The 16,890-nt window shown below is 39.8% G+C and overlaps 1 protein-coding gene across 1 annotated transcript; it reads right to left on the bottom strand.

Moving 5' to 3' along the window:
- Positions 1-1,584: 1,584 nt before the first annotated feature.
- Positions 1,585-15,191, bottom strand: LOC134751478 (germ cell nuclear acidic protein-like). Its single transcript, XM_063686881.1, has 9 exons — positions 15,062-15,191; positions 14,865-14,983; positions 13,396-13,500; positions 12,169-12,838; positions 11,206-11,293; positions 9,837-9,929; positions 8,133-8,324; positions 7,113-7,220; positions 1,585-3,190 (listed from the first exon to the last, which is right to left on the bottom strand). Exons 1-9 carry the CDS (start codon positions 15,093-15,095, stop codon positions 2,929-2,931), a joined length of 1,671 nt encoding a protein of 556 aa, XP_063542951.1. The 5' UTR covers positions 15,096-15,191; the 3' UTR covers positions 1,585-2,928.
- Positions 15,192-16,890: the final 1,699 nt, after the last annotated feature.

Raw genomic sequence — 16,890 nt, 5'->3', positions numbered from 1 at the left:
GTTAAGAGACGAGCGGTCATTTGACGTCGGCAATCTGCATTTGCAAAGTCACCTTTCGCAAGATAACATACATAGAATGAAAGGTGCAAGCACGAACCTACCGCTCGCCCTTAGAGTTGATCAAACGCGCTTAAGGGCCCTCCACACTCATATGCGAATCGCGGTGCGAAGCCGCGAACGCGAGTGTGGAGCTTAGTTCGATGATTAGCGAACTAGGCTCCACACGTGCGTTCGCGGCTTCGCGTCGTGATTCGCGCACGAGTGTGGAGGGCCCTTTAGTCTCTCGCGAAGATTGCATATACTCCAGATTTTGGAACGAGTACCACCGTGGCCGGATAGGAGGGTAGCCTAGTGGTTAGGCCATTAGCAGCGTAAGCTAAAAACGCTGGTTCGATTCCGATCTCGGCTCAGATTTCGGCCACGGCCACATTTAATTTTATAGGTACGTTTTTGGTTAATTTTACATACCTTGAGAGAACGGATGAAGATCGGAACATGAAAGAGCGTAGGTACGAGTATATACCTACCTGGATCGCCTAGCAGGAGGACGTTCTGTCGGACGCCCCAGGTGTCGCTGGAGGGACATGGTGGAGGCGGATGTGCGCGAACTCCGAGAGAAAAGTGGCGGCGCTATCTCGTGTCGGAGGCCAAGTCTTATTTTGGGTTAATGAGCCAACGGAGGAAATAAGTATTTTATCCCGTCGCGTCGACTCAGGGAACGAGATATTGATAATAGTTTTGAATTTGAATGATTCACGGTTAGTTTCACTATATAGGTATAGACTTGCCTATATCGATCGGAATACTATTCCGGTTGATATAAGTCTAGCGAGACATTGATTTTCACGTTTTGTGATATGCCTATGAATTTCATGATCTGGCGAATATTACGATCGGCCGCGACATACATATAATTATACGGTTCACTTGTTACTTGCGCCAAACACCTAACCTAATTGAACGTGCAGTTGAGAAAGCGGCCAGTGGCGTAAATGCGATTTGTCTGTTCTGGAGTCAGGCGGTTCAGTTCCAACTAGACATACATACATCTTAAACATCTAACAGCAACATACACTGACCAAAACTAAACCTTATCTCGTTTTAATAGGGTTCAAAAATAGGCAGTAGTGTCAAAACGCTAGGTAAAAAGCTTAGCTGTAGTTGTACAGTTTATAAAATGCACATGCAAGAGGGGCTTTAGCAAAGTTTTTAATTACGAGTATATACTGCCGCATTATTTGAGATCAAGGGTCGATAATTTAGTCATTTTCAGAAGGCATTGTCTTAGTAGAGATGATCATTTTCAAGAATTTCAAAGAGCCAGTGGGTCCAGATTAAGGTCGGCACAGACGGATTTGTATAGAAACTGTGCAGTCGGCATGCATAACAATGAGCGGGGTTAGTATCGGAATACATTTTTCCGTTATTTTCTTGAAGGTCGTATCGGTCCGGAAATACCGCAGGCGACAGTTCATTCCACAGTTCAGCTGTGCGAGGCAGGAAGTTTCTGGAGAAACGCACCAGTTAAAATAAACGAAATATAAATATCATAATTATTTAATCATACGTACAAAATTATGTTTATTTGTTATACTAAACATAATCACATTTATAACAGTAAAACTCGTGTAAATTTTATTATAAAATCACTTTTCTAAATTAACAAGCGTACGTAACACAAATATTATTAAATATTTTCAACGCCAATTGGTACCTAGGTAACAGTCGTAAGGCGTACTTGTAAAGATTGTAAAGGATAAGCCAATTATTCCCACTAGTTACCACCAAGTTGTTACCAGTTGTAACATCTGAGAAAAATAATTCCCAAGTTAGTGGTAACTAGTGGCAATAACCCGGATATATCTGTTCTTTATTTTGTATTATTTACGTACCGCCGAAAAAAAATACATCAGGTGTAAAATTCACACAATTATTCGAAATTGCAATTATATTTTAATTAATATAATCAAGTTATGTACAAATATCTAAATTCAGTCTTCCGGAGAACTGTCTTACAAAAATACATTAAACAAACTAATGTATACTTACCTTATAGAAAGTGTTAATATCTCAAAACACACGAGATAAGTTGCAAAATATATTATACAAGTCAATACCGTCAAATCGGGTAACTGGGACAGATGGGGTAAATAAAGACCACGTTTTTTGAGTAGGTATGTTCAAATTAATAAATGTTAGCTAGTTGAAAAATTGTCTGATAAATCATGATTCAAAGATTGTAAAAAGTACACTCCTGTCAACCACGTTTATATAATTACGGAATATTTCCTTTGTCCATTGTTACTCCAACTGTCCCCATTTACCCCATTTGACTACAGTATAGGTAATAATGTCGAAATCTGTACAAAAAGTAGCTCTTTGACATGGAAACTAAAGTAAATATATACCTCGTTTTTTTCAGTTAGAAATCTTATAGAAGAGAGCAAGCTCTTACGGCCCCGACGTGAAGTAGTAGTAGAAATTAATTGTATAACCTCCAAAATTACATCTGTGTAACTATGGCACTAAATTATGGTGTCGTTTACATAAATATATTGGCACCGCAATATTAGATATCATAGGTACCCTAGCATTTCGGAAGAAAAAATTAATTATCACTACTTTTGAGGATAGAAAAATTCTAATCATAAAAAAACGGGGTATAAAACGAAAAAAAGGCCATTCCGATTCCCCAATCTACTACAAAATCTGGTTGGTTTTGGTAGCATATTGTCTAGTAGATTGGGCAATGGAACTGTAATTTTTTTAAGGAGGTATCTTGGAAATCAAAAATTATACAAACAGCTTATCACTCGCTCCTCTGCAATATCGGGTCAACAAAGGCAGTTTAAAGTTTAGAGATGTCTAAACTTCCAACTTCTAGGTCGATTTTTGCCTGAGAATTTTGGATCAATGGAGATTGAGGGGTTAAGTAGCTTCCTTAGGTTTCTTCTTAGCCGAAAACTGTTCTCCCAAGATTTTCATAACTTGCGCATGGGTTTTCCCTTCCTTCATCGTCCCATAGTTCTCTTTCACGTACATCGCGAATTCGTTCGCGCCGCCCTTGCGCGCCGGTGTGGACACAACATGGCCGTCTTTCGTCTTCTTGTTGACTATGATCTCGAATGTTCCGCGGCAGTAGCCGCAGCATTTCTTGGTTATGTCTATGGATTTGGAGTGGCGTTGGATGCTGCAAAAAGACGGTACAAATTAGTTTATGCAAAAATTTAAGCAAATAGTATTGTGCTATTGTGCATTTGAGACACTAAAGTCAGTCCATAGTAAAGTTGAGATCAAGAATCGCAAACGTTTGAAAATACAGCAGCTACAAAACCGGCCAAGTCCGAGTCGGACTCGCACACAAAGGGTTCCGTACCATTGCGCAAAAAAACACACACACTGTCACGCTTGTATTTCTGTCTTCTACCGAATAAACAGAAAATGTCGCGTACTATCTAGCTGTAGATTATATTTACATGACAAAAATTAAAAACTAAATTTCATCTCATACAAAAAGCTATACTCCGTCACATTTTTTGGGGACAAAAAAACAAGACAACGAAAATAATTTTGACCAAACGGAGTAACCATTAACAGGCGTTCCCCTCTGTCGAAAATAGTCGACCAGTGGTCATACACAATGTGTGTTATACTGATGTTTATCTGACATGGCTATTTTGACGTTACGTATATTTGACGTTTCCCTCCCCCGCAAAAATCGGCAGACTTTTTTGTAGAGAAATTGTCTTCATAAAGCACTTGCCTTCCTAAACCTTGAAAGATTGATTGATTGTACAGAAAATTACAGACAAGGCGTCTCCGTTTGGTTATATCCTCTAAGCGTATGCTCTAAGCTTCATTTAGACTTACAAACTCTCTGGGCTGTCCATGGGCAGCGGTAATTATTTATTATTATTTATTTATTTATTATTCAAATTAGTTACACAGCATTACAGTATTACTACTAAGGCACTGCGAACTACAAAACAAATAAAAATACAAAGATACAATTATACAATACAATTTAAGTATTTAAGATTTGGGCGACGACATAACAGCGTGAGGACGATGATGATGAGGTGGAGGCTATGTATGAGGATATCTCCAGAGCCATGCATAGCTCCAAAACTCACTTCACAGTTGTTATGGGGGACTTCAACGCTAAGCTGGGCAAACGAGACGGTGAAGAGCTGAGAGTGGGGCAATTTGGAGTGGGGCGTAGGAATCACCGGGGCCACCTACTGGCTGGTTTCATGGAGAAGGAAGGACTCTATATGATGAACTCCTTCTTCAGGAAACGTGAGCACAGGAAGTGGACCTGGGTGAGCCCTGACGGTGCAACAAGGAATGAGATCGACTTTATCATGTCGACGAAGAAGCAAATATTCAGTGATGTTTCTGTGATCAATTCGGTCAAAACCGGGAGCGATCACCGTATGGTAAGAGGCACACTGAATATTCAATTTAGGCTTGAGAGATCTCGACTGATAAAGTCTACGCTCCGCCCGGCACCGGCCCAGCTCCAAAACCCCGAGAGCTTTCAGCTCGAACTTCAAAACCGGTTCGAATGCCTAGCTAGCGACCTGGACGATTACAACGACGGGTTTGTGGAAGCTGTTCATACGGTCGGGTCCAAGTTCTTCAAGACTCGTCGTACAAGAACCAAGAAACTCTCGGACTCCACTCTCAAGCTCATGGAGGTGAGGCGTGAGATGATTCTGCAGTCGTCAGGTGACGTTTGTCGTTATAGGCAGCTCAACAGACGGATCTCGAAGTCTCTGAAGCGAGATATACGCCGATTCAATACTAACAGTATTGAAGAGGCTATCAAGCGCAACAGAGGCTCGAAGGTGTTTGCCAGAGATTTGTCTATTGGCCAAAGCCAACTGACAAAACTGAAGACCGACGACGGCAGGATCATCTCATCCAAACCTGAGCTCTTGGGAGAAGTCGAGAAGTTCTATGGACAGTTATACACAACAACCCGAGCACCCGTCGTGGATCTAGCTAGAGACCCTAGAGCTAGACTAACTCGACACTATACCGAAGATATCCCGGACGTCAGCCTGTACGAGATTAGTATGGCTCTCAAACAACTTAAGAATGGCAAAGCCCCAGGTGATGACGGAATTACGGCCGAACTCCTGAAGGCGGGTGGTAAACCAGTCCTTAAGGCCCTTCAGACGCTGTTTAGTTCCGTCATGCGCGAAGGAAAAACGCCGCAAGCGTGGAACAGAAGTGTGGTGGTGCTCTTCTTCAAAAAAGGTGATAACACCTTGCTGAAGAATTATAGACCCATCTCACTTCTGAGCCATGTCTACAAGCTGTTTTCGAGAGTCATCACGAACCGTCTCGCACGCAGGTTTGACGACTTCCAGCCTCCCGAACAAGCAGGTTTCCGTAAAGGCTATAGTACCGTAGACCACATACATGCGTTGCGGCAGGTTATACAGAAGACTGAGGAATATAACCTCCCCCTTTGCCTTGCATTTGTGGACTACGAGAAAGCCTTCGATTCGATCGAGACTTGGGCTGTGCTGCAGTCTCTCCAAAGGTGCCAAATCGACTACCGGTATATCGAAGTGCTGAAGTGTCTGTACGAAAACGCCACCATGTCCGTCCGACTACAGGGCCAGAGCTCGAAGCCTATTCCATTGCAGCGGGGAGTCAGACAAGGAGATGTAATCTCCCCAAAGCTGTTCACCGCTGCATTGGAGGATGCCTTTAAGGTTCTGGACTGGAAAGGACGAGGCATCAATGTAAATGGCGAGTACATCACTCACCTTCGGTTTGCCGATGATATCGTAGTCATGGCTGAGACCATGGAGGACCTCAGTGCGATGCTCGCTGATCTCAGCAGAGTATCTGAACGAGTTGGTCTGAAAATGAACATGGACAAGACGAAGATCATGTCTAACGTCCATGTTGTGCCAACTCCCGTATTAATCGGAGGCTCTGCGCTCGAAGTTGTTGACGATTATGTATACCTAGGACAAACAGTCCAGTTAGGTAGGTCCAACTTCGAGAAAGAGGTCACTCGTCGAATCCGACTCGGTTGGGCAGCGTTCGGGAAGCTCCACAGTATCTTTTCGTCCAAATTGCCGCAGTGTCTTAAGTCAAAAGTCTTTGACCAGTGTGTGTTGCCAGTGATGACATACGGATCTGAGACGTGGGCGCTAACGATGGGCCTCATAAGAAGGCTCAAGGTCACGCAAAGGGCAATGGAGAGAGCTATGCTCGGGGTTTCTCTGCGTGATAGAGTCAGAAATGATGATATCCGCAGTAGAACTAGGGTCACCGATATAGCTCGCAGAATTGCAAACCTTAAGTGGCAGTGGGCGGGGCACATTGCTCGCAGAACTGATGGCCGGTGGGGCCGGAAGGTTCTGGAGTGGCGTCCGCGTACCGGAAGACGAACTGCCGGTAGGCCTTCAACGAGATGGAGCGACGACCTGGTGAAAGTCGCGGGAATTCGGTGGTTGCGAGCGGCACAGGATCGGTCGGAGTGGCGAGCCTTGGGGGAGGCCTATGTCCAGCAGTGGACGTCTATCGGCTGACATGATGATGATGATGATGATGATAACAGCGTGGCTCCGTTGCGTAATGGCTTACCATTAGGTGATTGGTTTGCTCGTTTGCTTCCTATATCATAATTCATAAAAAAATAGATATACTAACTAGACCATGGAAAAACGTACCTGTAGCCGCACTTGGTGTACTTGTATGTGTATTTATAACCCACCTAACTTGCTCCGTGATAAGGTTCAATTTAGATCGGCAACAACCCGACTTACTTCTACATTAACGGTATATAGAGATCGGTAGGTCGTGGCTGTTTTGGATGACGAACACGGCTGGTTTTGTTGGTGGACTTCAAACTTTCTCTTGCGATCTCTCTCCATTTCTGACGGTTGATAGCGTTGCGAGTGGACTCGACTACGGATGACTTCGTCACTATTTTTAAAAGGTCGGTCCATCGCGTAGGAGATCGTCCTTTGGGTCTTTTCCCTTCGAACTACCAGCCTTTCCAATGATTCCGCATTTCAGGATACATGGCCAAAGAACTTAAGATAGACTATATAGAGATAGATACTACAATATGTAGTACATACCTATAGCCGCACTTGGTGCACTTGTATGTGTATTTGAAGTGTATCTCCATGTCGTGACAGCGCGAGATGTCGCCCAACTCGGGGATGGCTTTAATAGCGCGGGACGCCCTGAAGAGTGAAGACAATAAGGAATGTAATAGAGGGTATTACTGCAATATTCCGCCGCCAGAGTGCAGCACTAGCGCAAATAGTAAACATAGGGTAACTTATAAATACTATGCCTTAAACAGTTTTTAGGGTTCCATACCCAAAGGGTAAAAATGGGACCCTATTCCTAAGACTCCTCTGTCTGTCTGTCAACAGGCTGTATCTCATGAACCGTGATAGCTAGACAGTTGAAATTTTCACAGATGATGTATTTCTATTGCCGCCATAACAACAAATACTAAAAAGTAAAATAAACCTCGGTGGGCGAGTCCGTCTTCGGTCCGGTCTTGTCCGGTTTTTGACAACTTTTCACTGATAATAAATTATTATTTACTTATTGAAAACACATTTACATGACATTACAGTATAAAACTAATGAATAGAATAGAAGATGCTTTATTCAAAAACGCTTAATTTAAATCTTAACTAATAACACTGACATAGATTGCTGGTTATAAAGCGTTCCTGAAATGGTCTCCACTCAGCTTCATGTCAAGGAACCTATGAGGCCCCCGACGCTGGTCTTCCGTAATGCGCCATGAAAGTTAATTACATTTAAATTACAATTAGTACTATGGTATATTTACAACACTAAATTACTACAGTTGAGCACCTATCATCCATCCTCTCACAAAACCTCAGACATTCACTGCACACAGCCGTCCATCGCCACGCAAACATATCGCAGTCAGTAGCTGATGTCAGGAGCGCATTCAATAGTGTGAGAGCACGAAGAAGTGGCGAGTTCTTACGCGACACGGTGCGAGCCGCCGGCACTGCCAATGCGAGTATTATTTGAGAAGGTGCGAATTGTGTCGCCTCGCAAAGTTTTTACTACATTTTTTCATGCTAAAACCAATTTTAAATTCTTACCATTTCTTCCACAGCGGTCCGTGTCCAGCCCTGAGTTCCGAGTCCACCAGCCATGTCGCAGCGTGGCACAGCTCGTGTATAAGAGTGTCTCGGACCCGTTGTGGAGTGTCCAGTACTTTAACTGATAGTTTTATTGAGGAAGTGCGGGTTCGGTCGCCTCGCGATGTTTTGACTAGGCGGTTTGTTGTTGTACTGAAATATTAAAGGGTACAGGTTATAAATTTATAAATATTAGTGGCTCTGTGAGCTGTAGACCTCGCGACGATAGCTTTAAACTGAATAAATATATGGCTCTACGATTTTGAAAAAAATCCAACATCTGGATCAACAAAATAGTAGATTGTACAACAAGGGCATCAAGCGATCCATTTTAATCCGAGGCAATTTATTGGTTCGAGCGCAGCGAGGACCAATATAGTCGAGGATAAAAATGGACATTTATGCCTGCGTTATACACTCTGCTTTTCACTTCGAGTGTGAGTAAAATATACAAAAATATCCAATATTTTAGGGTATTTTACCGTAAAATAAAACTATGAAAACGGATTATATCGCGTATATTGAATTTATAATACATCCCGACGTTTCGAACTCTTTACAGCGTTCGTGGTCAACGGGTGACTGAGGAAAAATTACAAAATGCAAAAATACCCACATACTAAAATAATGAACAATCATAGACTACAAACTTTAAGGCTGGTTGTACATGCAAAATCGGTTCATAAGGCTAGTTATACACTATAATTATTATAATTATTTTATATATATCTTTACTTGAAAAATAATTATAGTGTATAACTAGCCTTATGAACCGATTTTGCATGTACAACCAGCCTTAAAGTTTGTAGTCTATGATTGTTCATTATTTTAGTATGTGGGTATTTTTGCATTTTGTAATTTTTCCTCAGTCACCCGTTGACCACGAACGCTGTAAAGAGTTCGAAACGTCGGGATGTATTATAAATTCAATATACGCGATATAATCCGTTTTCATAGTTTTATTTCATGAGTAACTATCGCGGTAACCGAAGACAATGGTATTTTACCGTATTTATTTAAGACTAAAGTAAATAGTACTCGGTTGTGTCGGGGGCGCGGGGCGCGCCGGCAGGGCTGGCAGTTTGTATGGCAGATTTTGGACTTTACTGCTAAGTCAATAAGGAACATAATAAGCAACTTTATGTCGTCTACGCACGACTTAAAGTCGAATTTTACGAGCATGAGAAGTGAAAAAAATATGTAATCATTTCTATGGTCCTTCTCTCAAAATTTCATGAGAATCTGTTGAGAACGTGTGATGTAGTTAATGGATGACCCCATATATGGGACCAAAGATAGATATAACTCCGTAATAGATGGATACAGTCTAAGGAAAAACGTGCCTCGAAAATCACGAAAATTTGATTCTCGATCAGATGGCGCCACTAGTTTTGGCCTACACTCGTATAGAGGGCGTTGACTGTTTCGTTTGTTATTCATAATTTTAACGCATACCAGTGAAAGAACATGGGTCAAAATCATATAAAAATAATTAATGCAAATAAAAGAATCATTTATCCATATTTAAATACATTTTATCGTATTTTTATGAATATTTATTTTTAGTTTTAAAGTGTGTCGACAGATGGCAGTGAATCTACTGGGGTTACAAAATTTACTATGACAACACAGTCTAGTATAAGTTACTCTATGTATGGGACTTACCCAGCGGTACTTCTAAGTTTGCTGTCCCACACGATCGGCAGGTCATTGTCGAGGGCGTTGTTGAAAACCACCCTGTTGAATTCCTCGAATAACCTAAAGTATATAGAAAAGCAAAAGTTATATTTTTTGGCACATTTGCTCGTAAATTGTGCTGATGTTACTTCCAAGGATATTTCTGTATAATTCATAACAGTATATTAATGTTGTAGTCCTAATGATTTCCCAACTTTTAGTTTTTGTCACATATCGTACCTAAAGGGTAAAAACGGGACCCTATCACTAAGACTCCGCTGTCCATCCGTCTGTCTGTCTGTCACCAGGCTGTATCTCATGAACCATGATAGTTGAAATTTTCACAAGATAATGTATTTCTGTTGCCGCTATAACAACAAATACTAAAAACAGAATAAAATAAATATTTAAGTTTTTATCCCATACAACAACACTTTTTATCTAAAAATATAATAAAATAGTGCTATTTATTATGAGTACTCGTGAGAGGGGGTGGGGGCAGATAACCAAATTCTATGAATACGAAATCGGTGCAAATTATTACAAACTAGCTTTTGCCCGCGACTTCGTCTGCGTGGAGTTAGTAATTTGGGTAGCTTATTTTTTATCCAATCTGCTTTTTAGGGTTCCGTACCCAAAGGGTAAAAACGGGACCCTATTACTAAGACTCCGCTGTCCGTCTGTCCTTCTGTCCGTCTGTCTGTCACCAGGTTGTATCTCATGAACCGTGATAGCTAGACAGTTGAAATTTTCACAGATGATGTAGTTCTGTTGCCGCTATAACAACAAATACTAAACAGTACGAAACCCTCGGTGCGCGAGTCTGACTCGCACTTGGCCGGTTTTTATACATACACACTTCCATCCCCCTTTTCACCCCCTTAAAGGATGACTTCTGGGATAAAAACTATCCTATGACCTTCACTGGGACTCAAACTATATCTATACCATATTTAATTTTATTTAATTAAATTTAAATCGGTTTAAGCGTGAAGAGGTAACAGACAGACAGACATACTTTGACATTTATAAATTAGTATACATACATACATATAATCACGCCTATTTCCCGGAGGGGTAGGCAGAGACCACGGATTTCCACTTGCTACGATCCTGATATACCTCTTTCGCTTCCTTCACTTTCATAACATTCCTCATACACGCTCGCCGGTTTAGGGTGCTCTTGACCTGGCCTTTCTTCAGGATTTCCCCGATCTGATCAAAGAAAGTCCGCCGAGGTCTGCCCCTTCCAACTCCCGTTTCTACCTCTCCCTTATACACTCTCTTTGTTAGCCTCCTTTCACTCATCCTTTCCACAAAAATAAATAAATAAATTAGTATAGTATGGATTTAATACCTGCGCGTGAGTTGCTCACGAAGATTCTTGTAGTTGTCCCGATATTGAAACGCTTCGGGATGACACCGCCACGACGGGACGTTGAAATCTGAAAGGTATGTCTTGTTGGTACTACAGAATACCCAGGCACAAGTTTGGGAGCAAGCTTAAAACGTTTATGTAATCAACGGTAATTTACAATACAAACATAATTAAGTACACAATCATCATCATCATCATCATCATGTCAGCCGATAGACGTCCACTGCTGGACATAGGCCTCCCCCAAGGCTTGCCACTCCGACCGATCCTGTGCCGCTCGCAACCACCGAAATCCCGCGACCTTCACCAGGTCGTCGCTCCATCTCGTTGGAGGCCTAGCGGCAGTTCGTCTTCCGGTACGCGGACGCCACTCCAGAACCTTCCGGCCCCACCGGCCATCAGTTCCAAAACACAACACATACATACACAATACATATTTAAATTAAAGATAAATAAAAATTGTTACAATGTCCGATGTTAGTACTTCTTTGCGCCAAAAGCGCCCAGTAACAACTTATCCATACTAATATTATAAATGCGAAAGTCTGTCTGTCTGTTTCCTCTTCACGCTTTAACCGCTGAACTGATTTAGTTAGTTGAAATTTGGTATGGTTCGAGCCCGGGGAAGGACAGGATAGTTTATATCCCAGAAGTTATCCTTTAAGGGGGTGAAAAGGGGGGTGCAATTTTATATGGGGAATCGATAAAAAGCAGATTGGATAAAAAATAAGCTACCCAAATTACTAACTCCACGCAGACGAAGTCGCGGGCAACAGCTAGTTCTCTATAGAAAAAAGTTTGTTATTTCTATGCTTTGGATTGGAGGTGCAATTGTTTGGCAAATTTTGCAATACTCGGGAAATGAAATATATTTTACATTCAACATTTTATACACATAAGGACAGATAAAACTTGGAAATGTAATATAAAATCAATTGTTACCTGCCAAAGATCCCATAAAAGTCAGTCTCTTAACGTTGTCCGGAGTAACAGCAACATTATCAAACCGCTTCACTAAACTGTCCTCGTCTTCTTCTAAATACTTCACTAATTCTGTCACTGATTTACCAGGCGGTAGTTTCTTCTTGACAGTCGAGTTAACATTTCTCTTGACAGCCGGCTTCTCAGTCTTTTTGACAGTCGGCTGTGGTGTGGCATTTTTTTCTGTAAATAATTTCTTCTTTGATGATTTCTCTCCTTCTGCAACTTTAGTTATATGTTTTCTATCGGAATCTGTCAAATATAGTTCTTTGGTCTTTTTTATTCTTACATGAATATTTTCCTTATCACTGTCATCATCATCATCGTTAAAGTTTAGTTTCTTTGAGATTCCATTGATGTCATTTTTATGTGATACAGTTTTAAATAAAGTCGGTATGGACTTCCATACTTCTCCGTAAATGTCGTCAAGTAATTTCTTTTGGGACTGATGTATTTTCTTTATGGAGCACATTTCTAGCGACTCGTTGGCTTTGTCTTTGGGCGTTGAGGGTACAGGTTCGGTTCTCGGCGTGGCACATAGTATTTGTTGGGCCGGAGACCACCCTCCTATACTGGGTCTTAATTTTAAATTCTCTCGTAGAGGAGATTCGTTGGAGCGGTTAAAGGAAACCTGGAAAATGATGAAGGTAATATTTATTAAACAATTCAGTGATATTTGTTAAACAATGCAGTGATATTTGTTAATCAATGCAGTGATATTTGTTAAACAGTACAGTGAAAAATAACTAAGCAATTAGCCCTATGAATGTAATGAAAGCCCTTTGAAATAAAATGTTAAAGAGAATAAAATAATTATTATCTTGTTAGTAGCAGGGTATCATGTACCTACTTCACCAAAATGTAAGACCAGAATGTACAAATGAACATGATTACAATGGAATAAATGATAGCATATGATATGATAATTATCTGTGTGTAATGTGGAAATGTGCAGCTAATGAAGAATTAATCTTGAATTGCATTTAACCATTCTTTAGTCAACAGTTGGCAATCCATCGTAGCTATTTGTAAAGTTCACATCACTTTACTAAAAGAAACTATCGAATAACATCATGCTCAATGAGCACACTATTGACATTGGTGAGAGCATCATAAAGATGGAAGCCATATTTTAAAAGAAAAAGAAGATCTTAATTAAAGCGATATAAAATATGACATGTTACTTACATTACCAGCTTTGCTGGGTTGTTTCACCTCTTTTGGTAAGTCACATTCAAATTCGTCCGAGTCATTTATAACTATTGGCGATTCAAGTTTAGGTGTAGATTGTATCTGAAATTATACAATAACATGGTCTTAAAAAAGTATCATCTAGACCTTTTTTGCCAACATTTCTTCCATAATGAAGTAATAAAAAGTTGGTGTTGTTCGAAAAAAAAAAATGACTGAAATTTTCTGTCCCAAGAACGGCCCTTTTATTTAGTAAAGTCATGTTAATCAAGCTGTTATTCAATAAAATACAAGTCAGACCATGACACCCTGTAAGGGCAAACAATATTAACTTAAAAACTAAACTATACAAGTCTTCCCATTTATAAATAAAAATTAATAATATATTTGATGATCGTTGTCAGGTGTCCTCTGCGATCGTAGAATGCCCATTAGAACCAAGGGAAAAGTATACAAAACTTGTGTCAGACCCGTACTACTCTACGGCGCAGAGTGTTAGGCAAAAACTTGTGCGCACGAGGCCAATATTCATGCTGCTGAGATGAAAATGCTCAGATGGGCAGGCGGCGTCACGAGGCTAGATAAAATTAGAAATTAATATGTTAGAGGCAGTTTCAAAGTCACCCCAATTCCAGACAAACTCCATGAAAGCCAACTCTGATGGTACGGACATGTAATGCGTCGAGAAAAAGATCACCCGGTAAAAATTGCTCTAGAAATTTACACAGGCAAACAACCACCAGGACGCCCAAAAGTCACCTAGTGGAGAAACCTAGAGAAGCAATCGCAAAAAATACCAGCAACCTACTTTGACAGAGCCAAATGGCGAAAACATATTCAGAGGGCCGACCCCAAGTCAACGAAAAGAAGAAGAAGAAGTCGGGGGAAGAGGCACGGAGAAAGAATAAGAAGAAATAATAATATATTACATAAAAAAAAATGTTATAAACTATCATCATTAAGAAAATCCTTAACCGAATAATAACATTTATCTATTAATAAATTTTCTAATTTGTTTTTAAACACTGTGTTGTGAGTTTCTAGCTTAATATAATTGGGAATTTTATTTGTGATTAAAATACATTTATATTGGGGACTGTTTTACACATCTCTAGGTTAGTCTTTGGTAATAGTAGTTTATTTCTGTATTGTGTTCTAGTGTTTTCCTTGTCTTGTTTTATTGTGAATAGATATGAATTTTCCCGAACAAACAGAGCAGCTTGAAATATATATACAAGGCAAGGTTAATAATTAATAATCTATATTGAATAAAATATGGGTGGCAACTGTTTGGGATGCGCACATTAGCTAAGATACGAACACATTTCTTTTTTCCTTTTCTATACCCCAACCTGAACACTTTACCCTTAGGATGGTATTTCACCAGTCTAATTTCTAGTTCCTTGGTGGTGGAATACCGACCTTAGCTACATTTGCTGCTGAATGTATAAAATGTTCAAACTTACACGAGGGAAGTCCAGCTTTAATCTATCAAAGGAGTCGTCTAGAATAAATACATCAGAACTTCGGTTGGGTTTATTCTCAAGCTTCGTCTTGTTTTTCTTTAATGACAGTTTATTGAAGCCTGAAAACAATACGAATTTTTATAGAAATTAAATGTTCAACTCAATACGATATTTGACACTGGGCATTCAACACTTACGGGTTCTGACTTGTGTCTTCTTTGTTTTTTCCATTTTGTTACTACTAAGAAGTGCGTGAAAAGTAAAAAAGAAATAAAATAAATAAATTATTTCATGCTTGAAGATATTGCGGCCGTTACTTTTGTGAGTTTTGTGAGATGTGCAAATGTCATTGTCAAATTTAACGCTATACCGAGGTTTCTGGTGGATCAGCTGTTAAGAAAAGTGGCATACCGTAATAAAAAAAAACCTGTTTAAACAAATAGGCTAATAGAAAATAATAAAATTATGATGAAATAATGCTTAAGTTAAAAATACTTCAAATATTTTGTTTATAAAAAAATCTGTATTATCCGTATCACTTTTAAAATAAGTGCTTCTGCAAATATTAGTAAAGCGTAGATCGAACCGTACAAGTGAAAAGTAGAAATATCCTGAAATATCCATGAATCAAAATTGACAGTTCAGGCTACAGGCACAGTATTACCATGTATTACCAAGTATTACAATTGTGCTTCAGGCGTGGCTTCAGGTGTATATGCGCCATCTGCATTTTATAACGTGTACTGCTGCGCTACATGTAGCTCAGCTCTTCACAAAATATTGTTCTGCTACCTGCCGTTAGATGGCACTTTTACTAACTCTAACATCTACCGCTAGATGGCATAGAGGATGTTGGTGTACTTAAGACTTAAGGCAGCTGTTCCATCGTCAACGATAAGCGAGAAGCGAGTAATTTTAGGCAAATTTGTTTCTCTACGGGCGAGTGTTGGTGAAAAAATATAGGAAAACGTCGACGATTAATACTATTCATGTGTTTTTTTTTTGCGAGAATAGTAATTGTCAGTTTCTCATTGCAGGAGTACATTCTCTATGGTATATATATGAAGCTACATAAACTAATTAGTAATTACAGACTTAGATATATCTTATCCCATTGTAAGTACAAAGTTTCAGAGCAATCTACTAGTCGTTTTAAAATGAGAGCGTAACTGGATTTGTATGGAGAACCGAGCTTGCCGGGGACTTAAATCTAATTCAATCATAGCAATAATTTACGTATCACGATGTCATAATAAATATTCAACTTCACGAGCGAAAGCAAAAAGTGCGCACGAACTTATGGAAGGAGTTGAGGTACGTATCGGTTTTGCTACAGTTTAGTCAGACCATTACATGTTAAACAATAATTTGACTACTTATCCATTTTATTTTAAAGCACCCAAAATAGGCAAATACATTAAGGATTAGCTGGATGAGCTATCCAGTCCAGTTCCAGTTCAGTGGTGTACGTCACACTTTTCCTGGAGTTATTCTCTCAGTGCTGAATTAGGGATTGCATTCCGCCAAAAGTTACATTTTCCATTTCAGTATGTAGTGTAAGCATCACAATAGTTAATATCCTATATGTGGCCTAATACTACTGATAATTTCATGTAGTATGTACCTGGCTCTATACTTTTGATTGTTGTATCTATGGTCATTTTAGTTTGAGAGAGAGAGCTGTCAGATTTGGCGGCAGGCCTGTGCGCGAGGTTATGTTACTTATGTTCGATTTGATCTTTATGTAATCTTATAATTAATCCTGTATATCAATGTAATAAAAGAAATGTCAAAGCAAGCAGTGGTTTGTGTGCTAAACCCCTTTTACTGAGCATTAAATCTATGGATGATTTCAACTCAGAAAGCGGGATTGTGAATTCAAATGCCCACATAGAAATTGGATGATTATTTTCACCTATATAGAGATGAAGCACACATCTCGAAGAATGTGAAAAAAAAACTCTTAGTTAAGGCGTATATCTGGAGCATTGCTTTAAATGTTTGTGAGACGTGGACAGTGACACAA

This window comes from Cydia strobilella, chromosome 22, assembly GCF_947568885.1.
Source record: "Cydia strobilella chromosome 22, ilCydStro3.1, whole genome shotgun sequence".
In the NCBI taxonomy this organism is placed as follows: domain Eukaryota; kingdom Metazoa; phylum Arthropoda; class Insecta; order Lepidoptera; family Tortricidae; genus Cydia; species Cydia strobilella.
The sequence above is the reverse complement of the archived record's forward strand: the minus strand, read 5'-3'. Positions and strand labels throughout refer to the sequence as shown.

Bases quoted from the DNA above. Each gene is read 5' to 3' on its own strand.
- LOC134751478 (XM_063686881.1), bottom strand. From the start codon at position 15,095: ATGGAAAAAACAAAGAAGACACAAGTCAGAACCC. The intron at 11,294-12,168 runs GTAACAATTGAT...CATACCTTTCAG, and splicing joins TTTTATGGGATCTTTGGCAG to ATTTCAACGTCCCGTCGTGG. The intron at 8,325-9,836 runs GTAAGTCCCATA...TTAATATTTCAG, and splicing joins AAACTTAGAAGTACCGCTGG to TACAACAACAAACCGCCTAG.